Source organism: Pelophylax lessonae, assembly GCF_965119305.1.
Source record: "Pelophylax lessonae genome assembly, chromosome: 1".
NCBI classification, from domain to species: Eukaryota; Metazoa; Chordata; class Amphibia; order Anura; family Ranidae; genus Pelophylax; species Pelophylax lessonae.
In genome coordinates this window covers 574194635-574209476 of record NC_138768.1, presented here as the reverse complement: position 1 = coordinate 574209476, position 14842 = coordinate 574194635, and the positions used below count along the sequence as shown (strand labels likewise).

Genomic DNA, 14842 nt, shown 5'->3' with positions numbered 1-14842 from the left:
CTGATAACAAGTTCAAACAGGTGCCATTAATACAGGAGCCTCTTAAAGAAGAAGTTACAGGTCTGTGAGAGCCAGAAATCCTGTTTGTTTGTTTGTAGGTGACCAAATACTTCTACAGAGGAATTTACCAATTCATTCGAAATCCTACAATGTAATTTCCTGGATTCTTTCCCCTCATTCTGTCTCTCATAGTTGAAGGTTGAAGTGTACCTATGATGAAAATTACAGGCCTCTCTCTCATATTTTTAAGTGGGAGAACTTGCACAATTGGTGGCTGACTATAAATACTTTTTTTGCCCAACTGTACATAGCAGACAAATCTCAACAGTGTTTACCAAATGGAAAAAGATTGTCCTCTCGACACTTTGTTTCATGTCAAACGGTGGGAGTGGTCTATTAGATGAAGTGTACATGCCCAGCATTTTACGTGGGGGGGGGGGGGGGGGGAGACTAAACGTCAGTTCTGGGAGAGAACAAGTGATCATGTTGCCTATGTAGAGTTTGGTGACTTGGAAAGTTCGATAGCCCGACACATTGCACGGGCCCACGGATTTAAATTCAAAAATCTTCCATTTTTTTACATTGGAAAGGATCCACCCACATCCTCGGGGGGGGGGGGGGGGGGCGGACCTTTTGATAAGATAATCCTCCAGCGTGAACGTTGCTGGATTTGTAACTTAAATGCATGCAAAAATCCGGGGCTCAATGAGCAATTGAGTTTTGCTCCTTTTATGGACAGTTAAACCATGCACAGTTGTTATAAATTTGTAGATTTATGACGTCTTTTTTTTTTGCCCTCTTAATGTATCTGGTCCTCTAATACTTTTGTGAAATTTGTACATCAGTGTTGGATATTTAAAATGGATGAGCATTGAGATGAACATGTCTGAAGTTCTAACATGTTTAGTATTCTACACATGTTTGTGCCAAAATATATGCAAATTTGGTATTGTCTATACATACATTTTTCTCTCCTCTCCTTTTCCCTCTTTTTTTATTTATTTTTAATTTTTTTTTTTTGTGGGTGTTTGTAGGGGATTGACTCAGTCTGAAGATTGTCCTCTTCTCCCGGACGTTCTGGCACCTCGGGTGATGAGGTATATGAGAAATGTTGACACATTGTTGACACATTTTAGATATTAGGAGGCTGCACAGCTTTCTGTGTATGTCACAGACGTTATAATATAGTGCCTAGGGGTAGGCTGTACTTTTGCCCGCTGGCCCCTACACAGATTATGTGGTTTTGCCCTTGAGCCTGCCAGGAAGACGGTGGTGTTTCCGGATTGAATGTGGTCACCGGAAGGATCACCTCGGCTAAGCTGCAGGTTCAGGATGACATCACTTCCAGGTTCACCAACCGAAACGGTCATCCAAGTTGGGAGGAACATCCCCCGCACTCACGCCTGTATTGGCGGAGTCTGCGGGCGGAGGTGGGGGGGTGGGAGGCGTGAAGAAGGGAAGGATCTTCTTCCTATTTAGAGGCACCTTGTATGTAGGGTCTTTCAGATGGCGCTCCTCTAGTGTAGGGGACCGTCAAAGTGAAAGGCATCCTCGCGGTATAGAGGACTTCTGGTAGGTGTATCTTTACATGCAAGTCTACAATATTATGCATTGGAGTCAGTGGCATTTGAGGTCTGTTCTTCTCTTCTAGCGTGCTTGAAATACATACATATATATATATATATATATATATATATATATATATATATATATATATATATATATATATATATACACACACACACACACACACACACACACACACCTAATCTGGGACAGGATTGTTTTACTCCCATGGCTATGGACTTTGGGAGTCTTCCCTTTTATGGTTTGCAGTACTTTAAAACGTCTATTCTATTTTCACTGTTTGATGGGCTTGGGATCAAGCATTTTTCCCATTTCCCATACCATTTTTTGTTCCAGCGTAGGGAGTTTTTATTTACTTATATACACCTATTGGGTTCTAGCCCTGTTTTCTGCACTGGTGTCCACTCACTTTTTTTTTTGTGGTTGCTGGTTTTTAACTTCTCTCTATTTTTATGATGGCCCGACTAAGCCTGATTCTCTATACCTCCAATTAAAAGGTGTTATTTTTATTTTTTTTACCCATTATTTGCTCGTCCATTTTTAAACACCATCACTAATCTGGTATTAATTTTGTATTATCTTTATATTAAAGAAAAAAGGTTTGTTTTCTCTTTTGTTATGCTATGGTCAATGTACCATGTTTAACATATATTGATAAGTATTATTGTTCATTTTAGATACTATGATATGATAATAGTCTATCTGGTCTGCATGTACGTTATGGATCCTGAAGAAGCTCCTTAAAATATGAGCAAAACGCGTAGATCCACAACCAATTCACATATAGTGTATATGAAATGTAAAATACATGCACTGTTATATATATATATATATATATGATTGTAATCTTTTTTTTATATGTATGATGTATTCTGTTCAATAAATACAAATAATTTTAAAATTTTAACAAATGGTTGTTTGTAATCTTAAGGCACATTAAAATCCAAATATCCAGGTCTGGAAGAATTTTTTTCCACATTTTTCTTCCCCATTTACCCCTCTTTATCCACTACCACTCCTAACTATATTACAAATTGAAGCGATAAGTGACTAGGACAAATAGAGATATATGAGGGGTGACAGAAGAGGACTGTGCTTCCCCTATAGCAAAGTGAGGAGATAAGTGACTAGTACAGGTAGAGATGTATGAGTGGTGACAGAAGAGGGCTGTGCTTCCCCTATAGGAAGGTGAGTGAAGAGATAAGTGACTAGGACAGGTGGAGATGTATGAGAGGTGACAGAAGAGGGCTGTGCTTCCCCTATAGGAAGGTGAGTAATGAGATAAGTGATTAGGACAGGTAGAGATGTATGAGAGGTGACAGAAGAGGGCTGGGCTTCTCCTATAGGAAGGTGAGTGAAGAGATAAGTGACTAGGACAGGTGGAGATGTATGAGAGGTGACAGAAGAGGGCTGTGCTTCCCCTATAGGGAGGTGAGTGAAGAGATAAGTGACTAGGACAGGTAGAGATGTATGAGAGGTGACAGAAGAGGGCTGGACTTCCCCTATAGGAAGGTGAGTGAAGAGATAAGTGACTAGGACAGGTAGAGATATATGAGGGGTGAAAGAAGAGGGCTGTGCTTCCCCTATAGGGAGGTGAGTGAAGAGATAAGTGACTAGGACAGGTAGAGATATATGAGGGGTGACAGAAGAGGACTGTGCTTCCCCTATAGCAAAGTGAGGAGATAAGTGACTAGGACAGGTAGAGATGTATGAGAGGTGACAGAAGAGGCCTGTGCTTCCCCTATAGGAAGGTGAGTGAAGAGATAAGTGACTAGGACAGGTAGAGATGTATGAGAGGTGACAGAAGAGGGCTGTGCTTCTCCTATAGGAAGGTGAGTGAAGAGATAAGTGACTAGGACAGGTAGAGATGTATGAGAGGTGACAGAAGAGGGCTGGGCTTCTCCTATAGGAAGGTGAGTGAAGAGATAAGTGACTAGGACAGGTAGAGATGTATGAGGGGTGACAGAAGAGGGCGGTGCTTCCCCTATAGGAAGGTGAGTGAAGAGATAAGTGACTAGGACAGGTAGAGATGTATGAGAGGTGACAGAAGAGGACTGTGCTTCCCCTATAGGAAGGTGAGTAATGAGATAAGTGACTAGGACAGGTAGAGATGTATGAGAGGTGACAGAAGAGGACTGTGCTTCCCCTATAGGGAGGTGAGTGAAGAGATAAGTGACTAGGACAGGTAGAGATGTATGAGAGGTGACAGAAGAGGGCTGTACTTCCCCTATAGGGAAGTGAGTGAAGAGATAAGTGACTAGGACAGGTAGAGATATATGAGGGGTGACAGAAGAGGACTGTGCTTCCCCTATAGCAAAGTGAGGAGATAAGTGACTAGGACAGGTAGAGATGAATGAGAGGTGACAGAAGAGGGCTGTGCTTCTCCTATAGGAAAGTGAGTGAAGAGATAGGTGACTAGGACAGGTAGAGATGTATGAGAGGTGACAGAAGAGGCCTGTGCTTCCCCTATAGGGAGGTGAGTGAAGAGATAAGTGACTAGGACAGGTAGAGATGTATGAGAGGTGACAGAAGAGGGCTGTGCTTCCCCTATAGGGAGGCGAGTGAAGAGATAAGTGACTAGGACAGGTAGAGATGTATGAGAGGTGACAGAAGAGGCCTGTGCTTCCCCTATAGGGAGGTGAGTGAAGAGATAAGTGACTAGGACAGGTAGAGATGTATGAGAGGTGACAGAAGAGGGCTGTGCTTCCCCTATAGGGAGGCGAGTGAAGAGATAAGTGACTAGGACAGGTAAAGATGTATGAGAGGTGACAGAAGAGGGCTGTGCTTCCCCTATAGGGAGGCGAGTGAAGAGATAAGTGACTAGGACAGGTAGAGATGTATGAGAGGTGACAGAAGAGGCCTGTGCTTCCCCTATAGGGAGGTGAGTGAAGAGATAAGTGACTAGGACAGGTAGAGATGTATGAGAGGTGACAGAAGAGGGCTGTGCTTCCCCTATAGGGAGGCGAGTGAAGAGATAAGTGACTAGGACAGGTAAAGATGTATGAGAGGTGACAGAAGAGGACTGTGCTTCCCCTATAGGAAGGTGAGTAATGAGATAAGTGACTAGGACAGGTAGAGATGTATGAGAGGTGACAGAAGAGGCCTGTGCTTCCCCTATAGGGAGGTGAGTGAAGAGATAAGTGACTAGGACAGGTAGAGATGTATGAGGGGTGACAGAAGAGGGCTGTGCTTCCCCTATAGGAAGGTGAGTGAAGAGATAAGTGATTAGGACAGGTAGAGATGTATGAGAGGTGACAGAAGAGGGCTGGGCTTCTCCTATAGGAAGGTGAGTGAAGAGATAAGTGACTAGGACAGGTGGAGATGTATGAGAGGTGACAGAAGAGGGCTGTGCTTCCCCTATAGGGAGGTGAGTGAAGAGATAAGTGACTAGGACAGGTAGAGATGTATGAGAGGTGACAGAAGAGGGCGGTGCTTCTCCTATAGGAAGGTGAGTGAAGAGATAAGTGACTAGGACAGGTAGAGATGTATGAGGGGTGACAGAAGAGGGCGGTGCTTCCCCTATAGGAAGGTGAGTGAAGAGATAAGTGACTAGGACAGGTAGAGATGTATGAGAGGTGACAGAAGAGGCCTGTGCTTCCCCTATAGGGAGGTGAGTGAAGAGATAAGTGACTAGGACAGGTGGAGATGTATGAGAGGTGACAGAAGAGGGCTGTGCTTCTCCTATAGGAAGATGAGTGAAGAGATAAGTGACTAGGACAGGTAGAGATGTATGAGAGGTGACAGAAGAGGCCTGTGCTTCCCCTATAGGGAGGTGAGTGAAGAGATAAGTGACTAGGACAGGTGGAGATGTACGAGAGGTGACAGAAGAGGGCTGTGCTTCTCCTATAGGAAGAGGAGTGAAGAGATAAGTGACTAGGACAGGTAGAGATGTATGAGAGGTGACAGAAGAGGGCTGTGCTTCTCCTATAGGAAGGTGAGTGAAGAGATAAGTGACTAGGACAGGTAGAGATGTATGAGAGGTGACAGAAGAGGCCTGTGCTTCCCCTATAGGGAGGTGAGTGAAGAGATAAGTGACTAGGACAGGAAAAGATGTATGAGAGGTGACAGAAGAGGGCTGTGCTTCCCCTATAGGAAGGTGAGTGAAGAGATAAGTGACTAGGACAGGTAGAGATGTATGAGAGGTGACAGAAGAGGCCTGTGCTTCCCCTATAGGAAGGTGAGTGAAGAGATAAGTGACTAGTACAGGTAGAGATGTATGAGAGGTGACAGAAGAGGGCTGTGCTTCCCCTATAGGGAGGTGAGTGAAGAGATAAGAGACTAGTAAAGGTAGAGATGTATGAGAGGTGACAGAAGAGGACTGTGCTTCCCCTATAGGGAGGTGAGTGAAGAGATAAGTGACTAGGACAGGTAGAGATGTATGAGAGGTGACAGAAGAGGGCTGTACTTTCCCTATAGGGAGGTGAGTGAAGAGATAAGTGACTAGGACAGGTAGAGATATATGGGGGGTGACAGAAGAGGACTGTGCTTCCCCTATAGCAAAGTGAGGAGATAAGTGACTAGGACAGGTAGAGATGTATGAGAGGTGACAGAAGAGGGCTGTGCTTCTCCTATAGGAAGAGGAGTGAAGAGATAAGTGACTAGGACAGGTAGAGATGTATGAGAGGTGACAGAAGAGGGCTGTGCTTCTCCTATAGGAAGGTGAGTGAAGAGTTAAGTGACTAGGACAGGTAGAGATGTATGAGAGGTGACGGAAGAGGGCTGTGCTTCTCCTATAGGAAGGTGAGTGAAGAGATAAGTGACTAGGACAGGTGGAGTTGTATGAGAGGTGACAGAAGAGGGCTGTACTTCTCCTATAGGAAGGTGAGTGAAGAGATAAGTGACTAGGACAGGTAGAGATGTATGAGGGGTGACAGAAGAGGACTGTGCTTCTCCTATAGGAAGGTGAGTGAAGAGATAAGTGACTAGGACAGGTAGAGATGTATGAGAGGTGACAGAAGAGGACTGTACTTCTCCTATAGGAAGGTGAGTGAAGAGATAAGTGACTAGGACAGGTAGAGATGTATGAGAGGTGACAGAAGAGGACTGTGCTTCTCCTATAGGAAGGTGAGTGAAGAGATAAGTGACTAGGACAGGTAGAGATGTATGAGAGGTGACAGAAGAGGGCTGTGCTTCCCCTATAGGAAGGTGAGTGAAGAGATAAGTGACTAGGACAGGTAGAGATGTATGAGGGGTGACAGAAGAGGACTGTGCTTCTCCTATAGGAAGGTGAGTGAAGAGATAAGTGACTAGGACAGGTGGAGTTGTATGAGAGGTGACAGAAGAGGGCTGTACTTCTCCTATAGGAAGGTGAGTGAAGAGATAAGTGACTAGGACAGGTAGAGATGTATGAGAGGTGACAGAAGAGGGCTGTGCTTCTCCTATAGGAAGGTGAGTGAAGAGATAAGTGACTAGGACAGGTGGAGATGTATGAGAGGTGACAGAAGAGGGCTGTGCTTCCCCTATAGGAAGGTGAGTGAAGAGATAAGTGACTAGGACAGGTAGAGATGTATGAGAGGTGACAGAAGAGGGCTGTGCTTCTCCTATAGGAAGGTGAGTGAAGAGATAAGTGACTAGGACAGGTAGAGATGTATGAGAGGTGACAGAAGAGGGCTGTGCTTCCCCTATAGGAAGGTGAGTGAAGAGATAAGTGACTAGGACAGGTAGAGATGTATGAGAGGTGACAGAAGAGGGCTGTGCTTCTCCTATAGGAAGGTGAGTGAAGAGATAAGTGACTAGGACAGGTAGAGATGTATGAGGGGTGACAGAAGAGGGCTGTGCTTCTCCTATAGGAAGGTGAGTGAAGAGATAAGTGACTAGGACAGGTAGAGATGTATGAGGGGTGACAGAAGAGGGCTGTGCTTCTCCTATAGGAAGGTGAGTGAAGAGATAAGTGACTAGGACAGGTAGAGATGTATGAGAGGTGACAGAAGAGGGCGGTGCTTCCCCTATAGGAAGGTGAGTGAAGAGATAAGTGACTAGGACAGGTAGAGATGTACGAGAGGTGACAGAAGAGGGCTGTGCTTCTCCTATAGGAAGGTGAGTGAAGAGATAAGTGACTAGGACAGGTAGAGATGTATGAGGGGTGACAGAAGAGGACTGTGCTTCTCCTATAGGAAGGTGAGTGAAGAGATGAGTGACTAGGACAGGTGGAGATGTATGAGGGGTGACAGAAGAGGGCTGTGCTTCTCCTATAGGAAGGTGAGTGAAGAGATAAGTGACTAGGACAGGTAGAGATGTATGAGGGGTGACAGAAGAGGACTGTGCTTCTCCTATAGGAAGGTGAGTGAAGAGTTAAGTGACTAGGACAGGTAGAGATGTATGAGAGGTGACGGAAGAGGGCTGTGCTTCTCCTATAGGAAGGTGAGTGAAGAGATATGTGACTAGGACAGGTGGAGTTGTATGAGAGGTGACAGAAGAGGGCTGTACTTCTCCTATAGGAAGGTGAGTGAAGAGATAAGTGACTAGGACAGGTAGAGATGTATGAGGGGTGACAGAAGAGGGCTGTGCTTCTCCTATAGGAAGGTGAGTGAAGAGATAAGTGACTAGGACAGGTGGAGTTGTATGAGAGGTGACAGAAGAGGGCTGTACTTCTCCTATAGGAAGGTGAGTGAAGAGATAAGTGACTAGGACAGGTAGAGATGTATGAGAGGTGACAGAAGAGGGCTGTGCTTCTCCTATAGGAAGGTGAGTGAAGAGATAAGTGACTAGGACAGGTAGAGATGTATGAGAGGTGACAGAAGAGGGCTGTGCTTCCCCTATAGGAAGGTGAGTGAAGAGATAAGTGACTAGGACAGGTAGAGATGTATGAGAGGTGACAGAAGAGGGCTGTGCTCCTCCTATAGGGAGGCGAGTGAAGAGATAAGTGACTAGGACAGGTAAAGATGTATGAGAGGTGACAGAAGAGGGCTGTGCTTCTCCTATAGGAAGGTGAGTGAAGAGATAAGTGACTAGGACAGGTAGAGATGTATGAGGGGTGACAGAAGAGGGCTGTGCTTCTCCTATAGGAAGGTGAGTGAAGAGATAAGTGACTAGGACAGGTAGAGATGTATGAGAGGTGACAGAAGAGGGCTGTGCTTCTCCTATAGGAAGGTGAGTGAAGAGATAAGTGACTAGGACAGGTAGAGATGTATGAGAGGTGACAGAAGAGGGCTGTGCTTCTCCTATAGGAAGGTGAGTGAAGAGATAAGTGACTAGGACAGGTGGAGTTGTATGAGAGGTGACAGAAGAGGGCTGTACTTCTCCTATAGGAAGGTGAGTGAAGAGATAAGTGACTAGGACAGGTAGAGATGTATGAGAGGTGACAGAAGAGGGCTGTGCTTCTCCTATAGGAAGGTGAGTGAAGAGATAAGTGACTAGGACAGGTAGAGATGTATGAGAGGTGACAGAAGAGGGCTGTGCTTCTCCTATAGGAAGGTGAGTGAAGAGATAAGTGACTAGGACAGGTAGAGATGTATGAGGGGTGACAGAAGAGGGCTGTACTTCTCCTATAGGAAGGTGAGTGAAGAGATAAGTGACTAGGACAGGTGGAGATGTATGAGAGGTGACAGAAGAGGGCTGTACTTCTCCTATAGGAAGGTGAGTGAAGAGATAAGTGACTAGGACAGGTGGAGATGTATGAGAGGTGACAGAAGAGGGCTGTGCTTCTCCTATAGGAAGGGGAGTGAAGAGATAAGTGACTAGGACAGGTAGAGATGTATGAGAGGTGACAGAAGAGGGCTGTGCTTCTCCTATAGGAAGGTGAGTGAAGAGATAAGTGACTAGGACAGGTAGAGATGTATGAGGGGTGACAGAAGAGGGCTGTGCTCCTCCTATAGGAAGGTGAGTGAAGAGATAAGTGACTAGGACAGGTAGAGATGTATGAGAGGTGACAGAAGAGGGCGGTGCTTCCCCTATAGGAAGGTGAGTGAAGAGATAAGTGACTAGGACAGGTAGAGATGTATGAGAGGTGACAGAAGAGGGCTGTGCTTCTCCTATAGGAAGGTGAGTGAAGAGATAAGTGACTAGGACAGGTAGAGATGTATGAGGGGTGACAGAAGAGGACTGTGCTTCTCCTATAGGAAGGTGAGTGAAGAGATGAGTGACTAGGACAGGTGGAGATGTATGAGGGGTGACAGAAGAGGGCTGTGCTTCTCCTATAGGAAGGTGAGTGAAGAGATAAGTGACTAGGACAGGTAGAGATGTATGAGGGGTGACAGAAGAGGACTGTGCTTCTCCTATAGGAAGGTGAGTGAAGAGTTAAGTGACTAGGACAGGTAGAGATGTATGAGAGGTGACGGAAGAGGGCTGTGCTTCTCCTATAGGAAGGTGAGTGAAGAGATAAGTGACTAGGACAGGTGGAGTTGTATGAGAGGTGACAGAAGAGGGCTGTACTTCTCCTATAGGAAGGTGAGTGAAGAGATAAGTGACTAGGACAGGTAGAGATGTATGAGAGGTGACAGAAGAGGACTGTGCTTCCCCTATAGGGAGGTGAGTGAAGAGATAAGTGACTAGGACAGGTAGAGATGTATGAGAGGTGACAGAAGAGGGCTGTACTTCCCCTATAGGGAAGTGAGTGAAGAGATAAGTGACTAGGACAGGTAGAGATGTATGAGGGGTGACAGAAGAGGACTGTGCTTCTCCTATAGGAAGGTGAGTGAAGAGTTAAGTGACTAGGACAGGTAGAGATGTATGAGAGGTGACGGAAGAGGGCTGTGCTTCTCCTATAGGAAGGTGAGTGAAGAGATAAGTGACTAGGACAGGTGGAGTTGTATGAGAGGTGACAGAAGAGGACTGTGCTTCTCCTATAGGGAGGTGAGTGAAGAGATAAGTGACTAGGACAGGTGGAGTTGTATGAGAGGTGACAGAAGAGGGCTGTACTTCTCCTATAGGAAGGTGAGTGAAGAGATAAGTGACTAGGACAGGTAGAGATGTATGAGGGGTGACAGAAGAGGGCTGTGCTTCTCCTATAGGAAGGTGAGTGAAGAGATAAGTGACTAGGACAGGTGGAGTTGTATGAGAGGTGACAGAAGAGGGCTGTACTTCTCCTATAGGAAGGTGAGTGAAGAGATAAGTGACTAGGACAGGTAGAGATGTATGAGAGGTGACAGAAGAGGGCTGTGCTTCTCCTATAGGAAGGTGAGTGAAGAGATAAGTGACTAGGACAGGTAGAGATGTATGAGAGGTGACAGAAGAGGGCTGTGCTTCCCCTATAGGAAGGTGAGTGAAGAGATAAGTGACTAGGACAGGTAGAGATGTATGAGAGGTGACAGAAGAGGGCTGTGCTCCTCCTATAGGGAGGCGAGTGAAGAGATAAGTGACTAGGACAGGTAAAGATGTATGAGAGGTGACAGAAGAGGGCTGTGCTTCTCCTATAGGAAGGTGAGTGAAGAGATAAGTGACTAGGACAGGTAGAGATGTATGAGGGGTGACAGAAGAGGGCTGTGCTTCTCCTATAGGAAGGTGAGTGAAGAGATAAGTGACTAGGACAGGTAGAGATGTATGAGAGGTGACAGAAGAGGGCTGTGCTTCTCCTATAGGAAGGTGAGTGAAGAGATAAGTGACTAGGACAGGTAGAGATGTATGAGAGGTGACAGAAGAGGGCTGTGCTTCTCCTATAGGAAGGTGAGTGAAGAGATAAGTGACTAGGACAGGTGGAGTTGTATGAGAGGTGACAGAAGAGGGCTGTACTTCTCCTATAGGAAGGTGAGTGAAGAGATAAGTGACTAGGACAGGTAGAGATGTATGAGAGGTGACAGAAGAGGGCTGTGCTTCTCCTATAGGAAGGTGAGTGAAGAGATAAGTGACTAGGACAGGTAGAGATGTATGAGGGGTGACAGAAGAGGACTGTGCTTCTCCTATAGGAAGGTGAGTGAAGAGTTAAGTGACTAGGACAGGTAGAGATGTATGAGAGGTGACGGAAGAGGGCTGTGCTTCTCCTATAGGAAGGTGAGTGAAGAGATAAGTGACTAGGACAGGTGGAGTTGTATGAGAGGTGACAGAAGAGGACTGTGCTTCTCCTATAGGGAGGTGAGTGAAGAGATAAGTGACTAGGACAGGTGGAGTTGTATGAGAGGTGACAGAAGAGGGCTGTACTTCTCCTATAGGAAGGTGAGTGAAGAGATAAGTGACTAGGACAGGTAGAGATGTATGAGGGGTGACAGAAGAGGGCTGTGCTTCTCCTATAGGAAGGTGAGTGAAGAGATAAGTGACTAGGACAGGTGGAGTTGTATGAGAGGTGACAGAAGAGGGCTGTACTTCTCCTATAGGAAGGTGAGTGAAGAGATAAGTGACTAGGACAGGTAGAGATGTATGAGAGGTGACAGAAGAGGGCTGTGCTTCTCCTATAGGAAGGTGAGTGAAGAGATAAGTGACTAGGACAGGTAGAGATGTATGAGAGGTGACAGAAGAGGGCTGTGCTTCCCCTATAGGAAGGTGAGTGAAGAGATAAGTGACTAGGACAGGTAGAGATGTATGAGAGGTGACAGAAGAGGGCTGTGCTCCTCCTATAGGGAGGCGAGTGAAGAGATAAGTGACTAGGACAGGTAAAGATGTATGAGAGGTGACAGAAGAGGGCTGTGCTTCTCCTATAGGAAGGTGAGTGAAGAGATAAGTGACTAGGACAGGTAGAGATGTATGAGGGGTGACAGAAGAGGGCTGTGCTTCTCCTATAGGAAGGTGAGTGAAGAGATAAGTGACTAGGACAGGTAGAGATGTATGAGAGGTGACAGAAGAGGGCTGTGCTTCTCCTATAGGAAGGTGAGTGAAGAGATAAGTGACTAGGACAGGTAGAGATGTATGAGAGGTGACAGAAGAGGGCTGTGCTTCTCCTATAGGAAGGTGAGTGAAGAGATAAGTGACTAGGACAGGTGGAGTTGTATGAGAGGTGACAGAAGAGGGCTGTACTTCTCCTATAGGAAGGTGAGTGAAGAGATAAGTGACTAGGACAGGTAGAGATGTATGAGAGGTGACAGAAGAGGGCTGTGCTTCTCCTATAGGAAGGTGAGTGAAGAGATAAGTGACTAGGACAGGTAGAGATGTATGAGAGGTGACAGAAGAGGGCTGTGCTTCTCCTATAGGAAGGTGAGTGAAGAGATAAGTGACTAGGACAGGTAGAGATGTATGAGAGGTGACAGAAGAGGGCTGTACTTCTCCTATAGGAAGGTGAGTGAAGAGATAAGTGACTAGGACAGGTGGAGATGTATGAGAGGTGACAGAAGAGGGCTGTACTTCTCCTATAGGAAGGTGAGTGAAGAGATAAGTGACTAGGACAGGTAGAGATGTATGAGAGGTGACAGAAGAGGGCTGTACTTCTCCTATAGGAAGGTGAGTGAAGAGATAAGTGACTAGGACAGGTAGAGATGTATGAGAGGTGACAGAAGAGGGCTGTACTTCTCCTATAGGAAGGTGAGTGAAGAGATAAGTGACTAGGACAGGTGGAGATGTATGAGGGGTGACAGAAGAGGGCTGTACTTCTCCTATAGGAAGGTGAGTGAAGAGATAAGTGACTAGGACAGGTGGAGATGTATGAGAGGTGACAGAAGAGGGCTGTACTTCTCCTATAGGAAGGTGAGTGAAGAGATAAGTGACTAGGACAGGTAGAGATGTATGAGAGGTGACAGAAGAGGGCTGTACTTCTCCTATAGGAAGGTGAGTGAAGAGATAAGTGACTAGGACAGGTAGAGATGTATGAGAGGTGACAGAAGAGGGCTGTACTTCTCCTATAGGAAGGTGAGTGAAGAGATAAGTGACTAGGACAGGTAGAGATGTATGAGAGGTGACAGAAGAGGGCTGTACTTCTCCTATAGGAAGGTGAGTGAAGAGATAAGTGACTAGGACAGGTGGAGATGTATGAGGGGTGACAGAAGAGGGCTGTACTTCTCCTATAGGAAGGTGAGTGAAGAGATAAGTGACTAGGACAGGTGGAGATGTATGAGAGGTGACAGAAGAGGGCTGTACTTCTCCTATAGGAAGGTGAGTGAAGAGATAAGTGACTAGGACAGGTAGAGATGTATGAGAGGTGACAGAAGAGGGCTGTACTTCTCCTATAGGAAGGTGAGTGAAGAGATAAGTGACTAGGACAGGTGGAGATGTATGAGGGGTGACAGAAGAGGGCTGTGCTTCTCCTGCAGGGGTCTTCAAACTATGGCCCTCCAGTTGTTCAAGAACTACAATTCCCATCATGCCTTGTCATGTCTGTGAATGTCAGAGTTTTACAATGCCTCATGGGATGTGTAGTTCCGCAACAGCTGGAGGTCCGTAGTTTGAGGATCCTTCCCCTATAGGAAGGCCATGTGCTACCAATGCTCTGCTCAGTAAGGAAAGAAGTGTATGAGGGGAGGCGGCCCCCCTGTCCCTCATACCTGTGTACTGGTATAGAAGGCAGCGCTGTGCGGCCTGTCCAGCCCCGGGGTCCGCACTCTCCCCGGCAGCCCTTCCAGCAGACAGCTCTGTATCCCGGGCACTCCTCTCCTCAGCAGCGCGGCTCCCCGGCCCCTCAGCACTAGCTGAGCTATTGAGGCGCTGATGATCCTGCAGCTCCCGGCCATGCAGAGGAACAGAGCGCTCACAACAGCCGGAATCGCAACAACACCCGCCGCTAGAGCTGGCCTCAAACCACTCTACACGCTACATCGCCCATCAGCCACCGCTCACCGGCCGACCAATCACAAAGCGACCGTGCCCACGAAAACTACATGTCCCGGCAAGCCTGCTCTGACTCCGACCAATCACAGGCGGACGTAGTCGAACGTCAATACGCATTTCATTGCATGGCGTGGATCGCGCTGCGCTCGACCAATGAGGCATGGTATGAACCTTGGGCCTGGACTGCATTTCCCATCATGCCTTGTCATCACGTGGGGGGAACAGGCCATGGTGACATTGTGCCAATCAGCTGACCTTGTCATACAGATCCTTCAGCCCTGCCTGCTCCTGGCTTTGTAGTAGTCAAGTGCAAGGAGTCATAGAATGCCTTGTGTGTTCAAGGGACCCTCAGGGCTGGCACTGGCAAGAGCTTTTCCTGCTGGTGGAGATGCCACTGACAGAAAGGTCTTCAAAGGGAATTCCAGGCTACACCTTTAAAAATGTCCCCTCACCCTTTTACCACCTATGTTGACAAATCTGTGTAAGAAAATGGTTTACACTTTAGAAATGTTGGTGCTTGAATTGAAATTGACAGTTTTAAATATATATATTTATATATAATTGTATTATATTTGATTTTCAATTAACCACTTCTGGACCGGAATGATTTGCCCCCTTAATGACCAGGCCATTT

The 14842-nt window shown here is 46.4% G+C and overlaps 1 protein-coding gene across 1 annotated transcript in view; it reads right to left on the bottom strand.

Moving 5' to 3' along the window:
- Positions 1-14235, bottom strand: part of GRSF1 (G-rich RNA sequence binding factor 1) — a 49922-nt gene extending 35687 nt beyond the window's left edge. The window contains exon 1 of the mRNA XM_082244206.1: positions 13926-14235. Coding sequence (XP_082100332.1) covers positions 13926-14111 — 186 coding nt within the window. The 5' untranslated portion in view covers positions 14112-14235. The remainder of the gene's footprint in view (positions 1-13925) is intronic.
- Between the last annotated feature and the right edge of the window lie 607 nt (positions 14236-14842).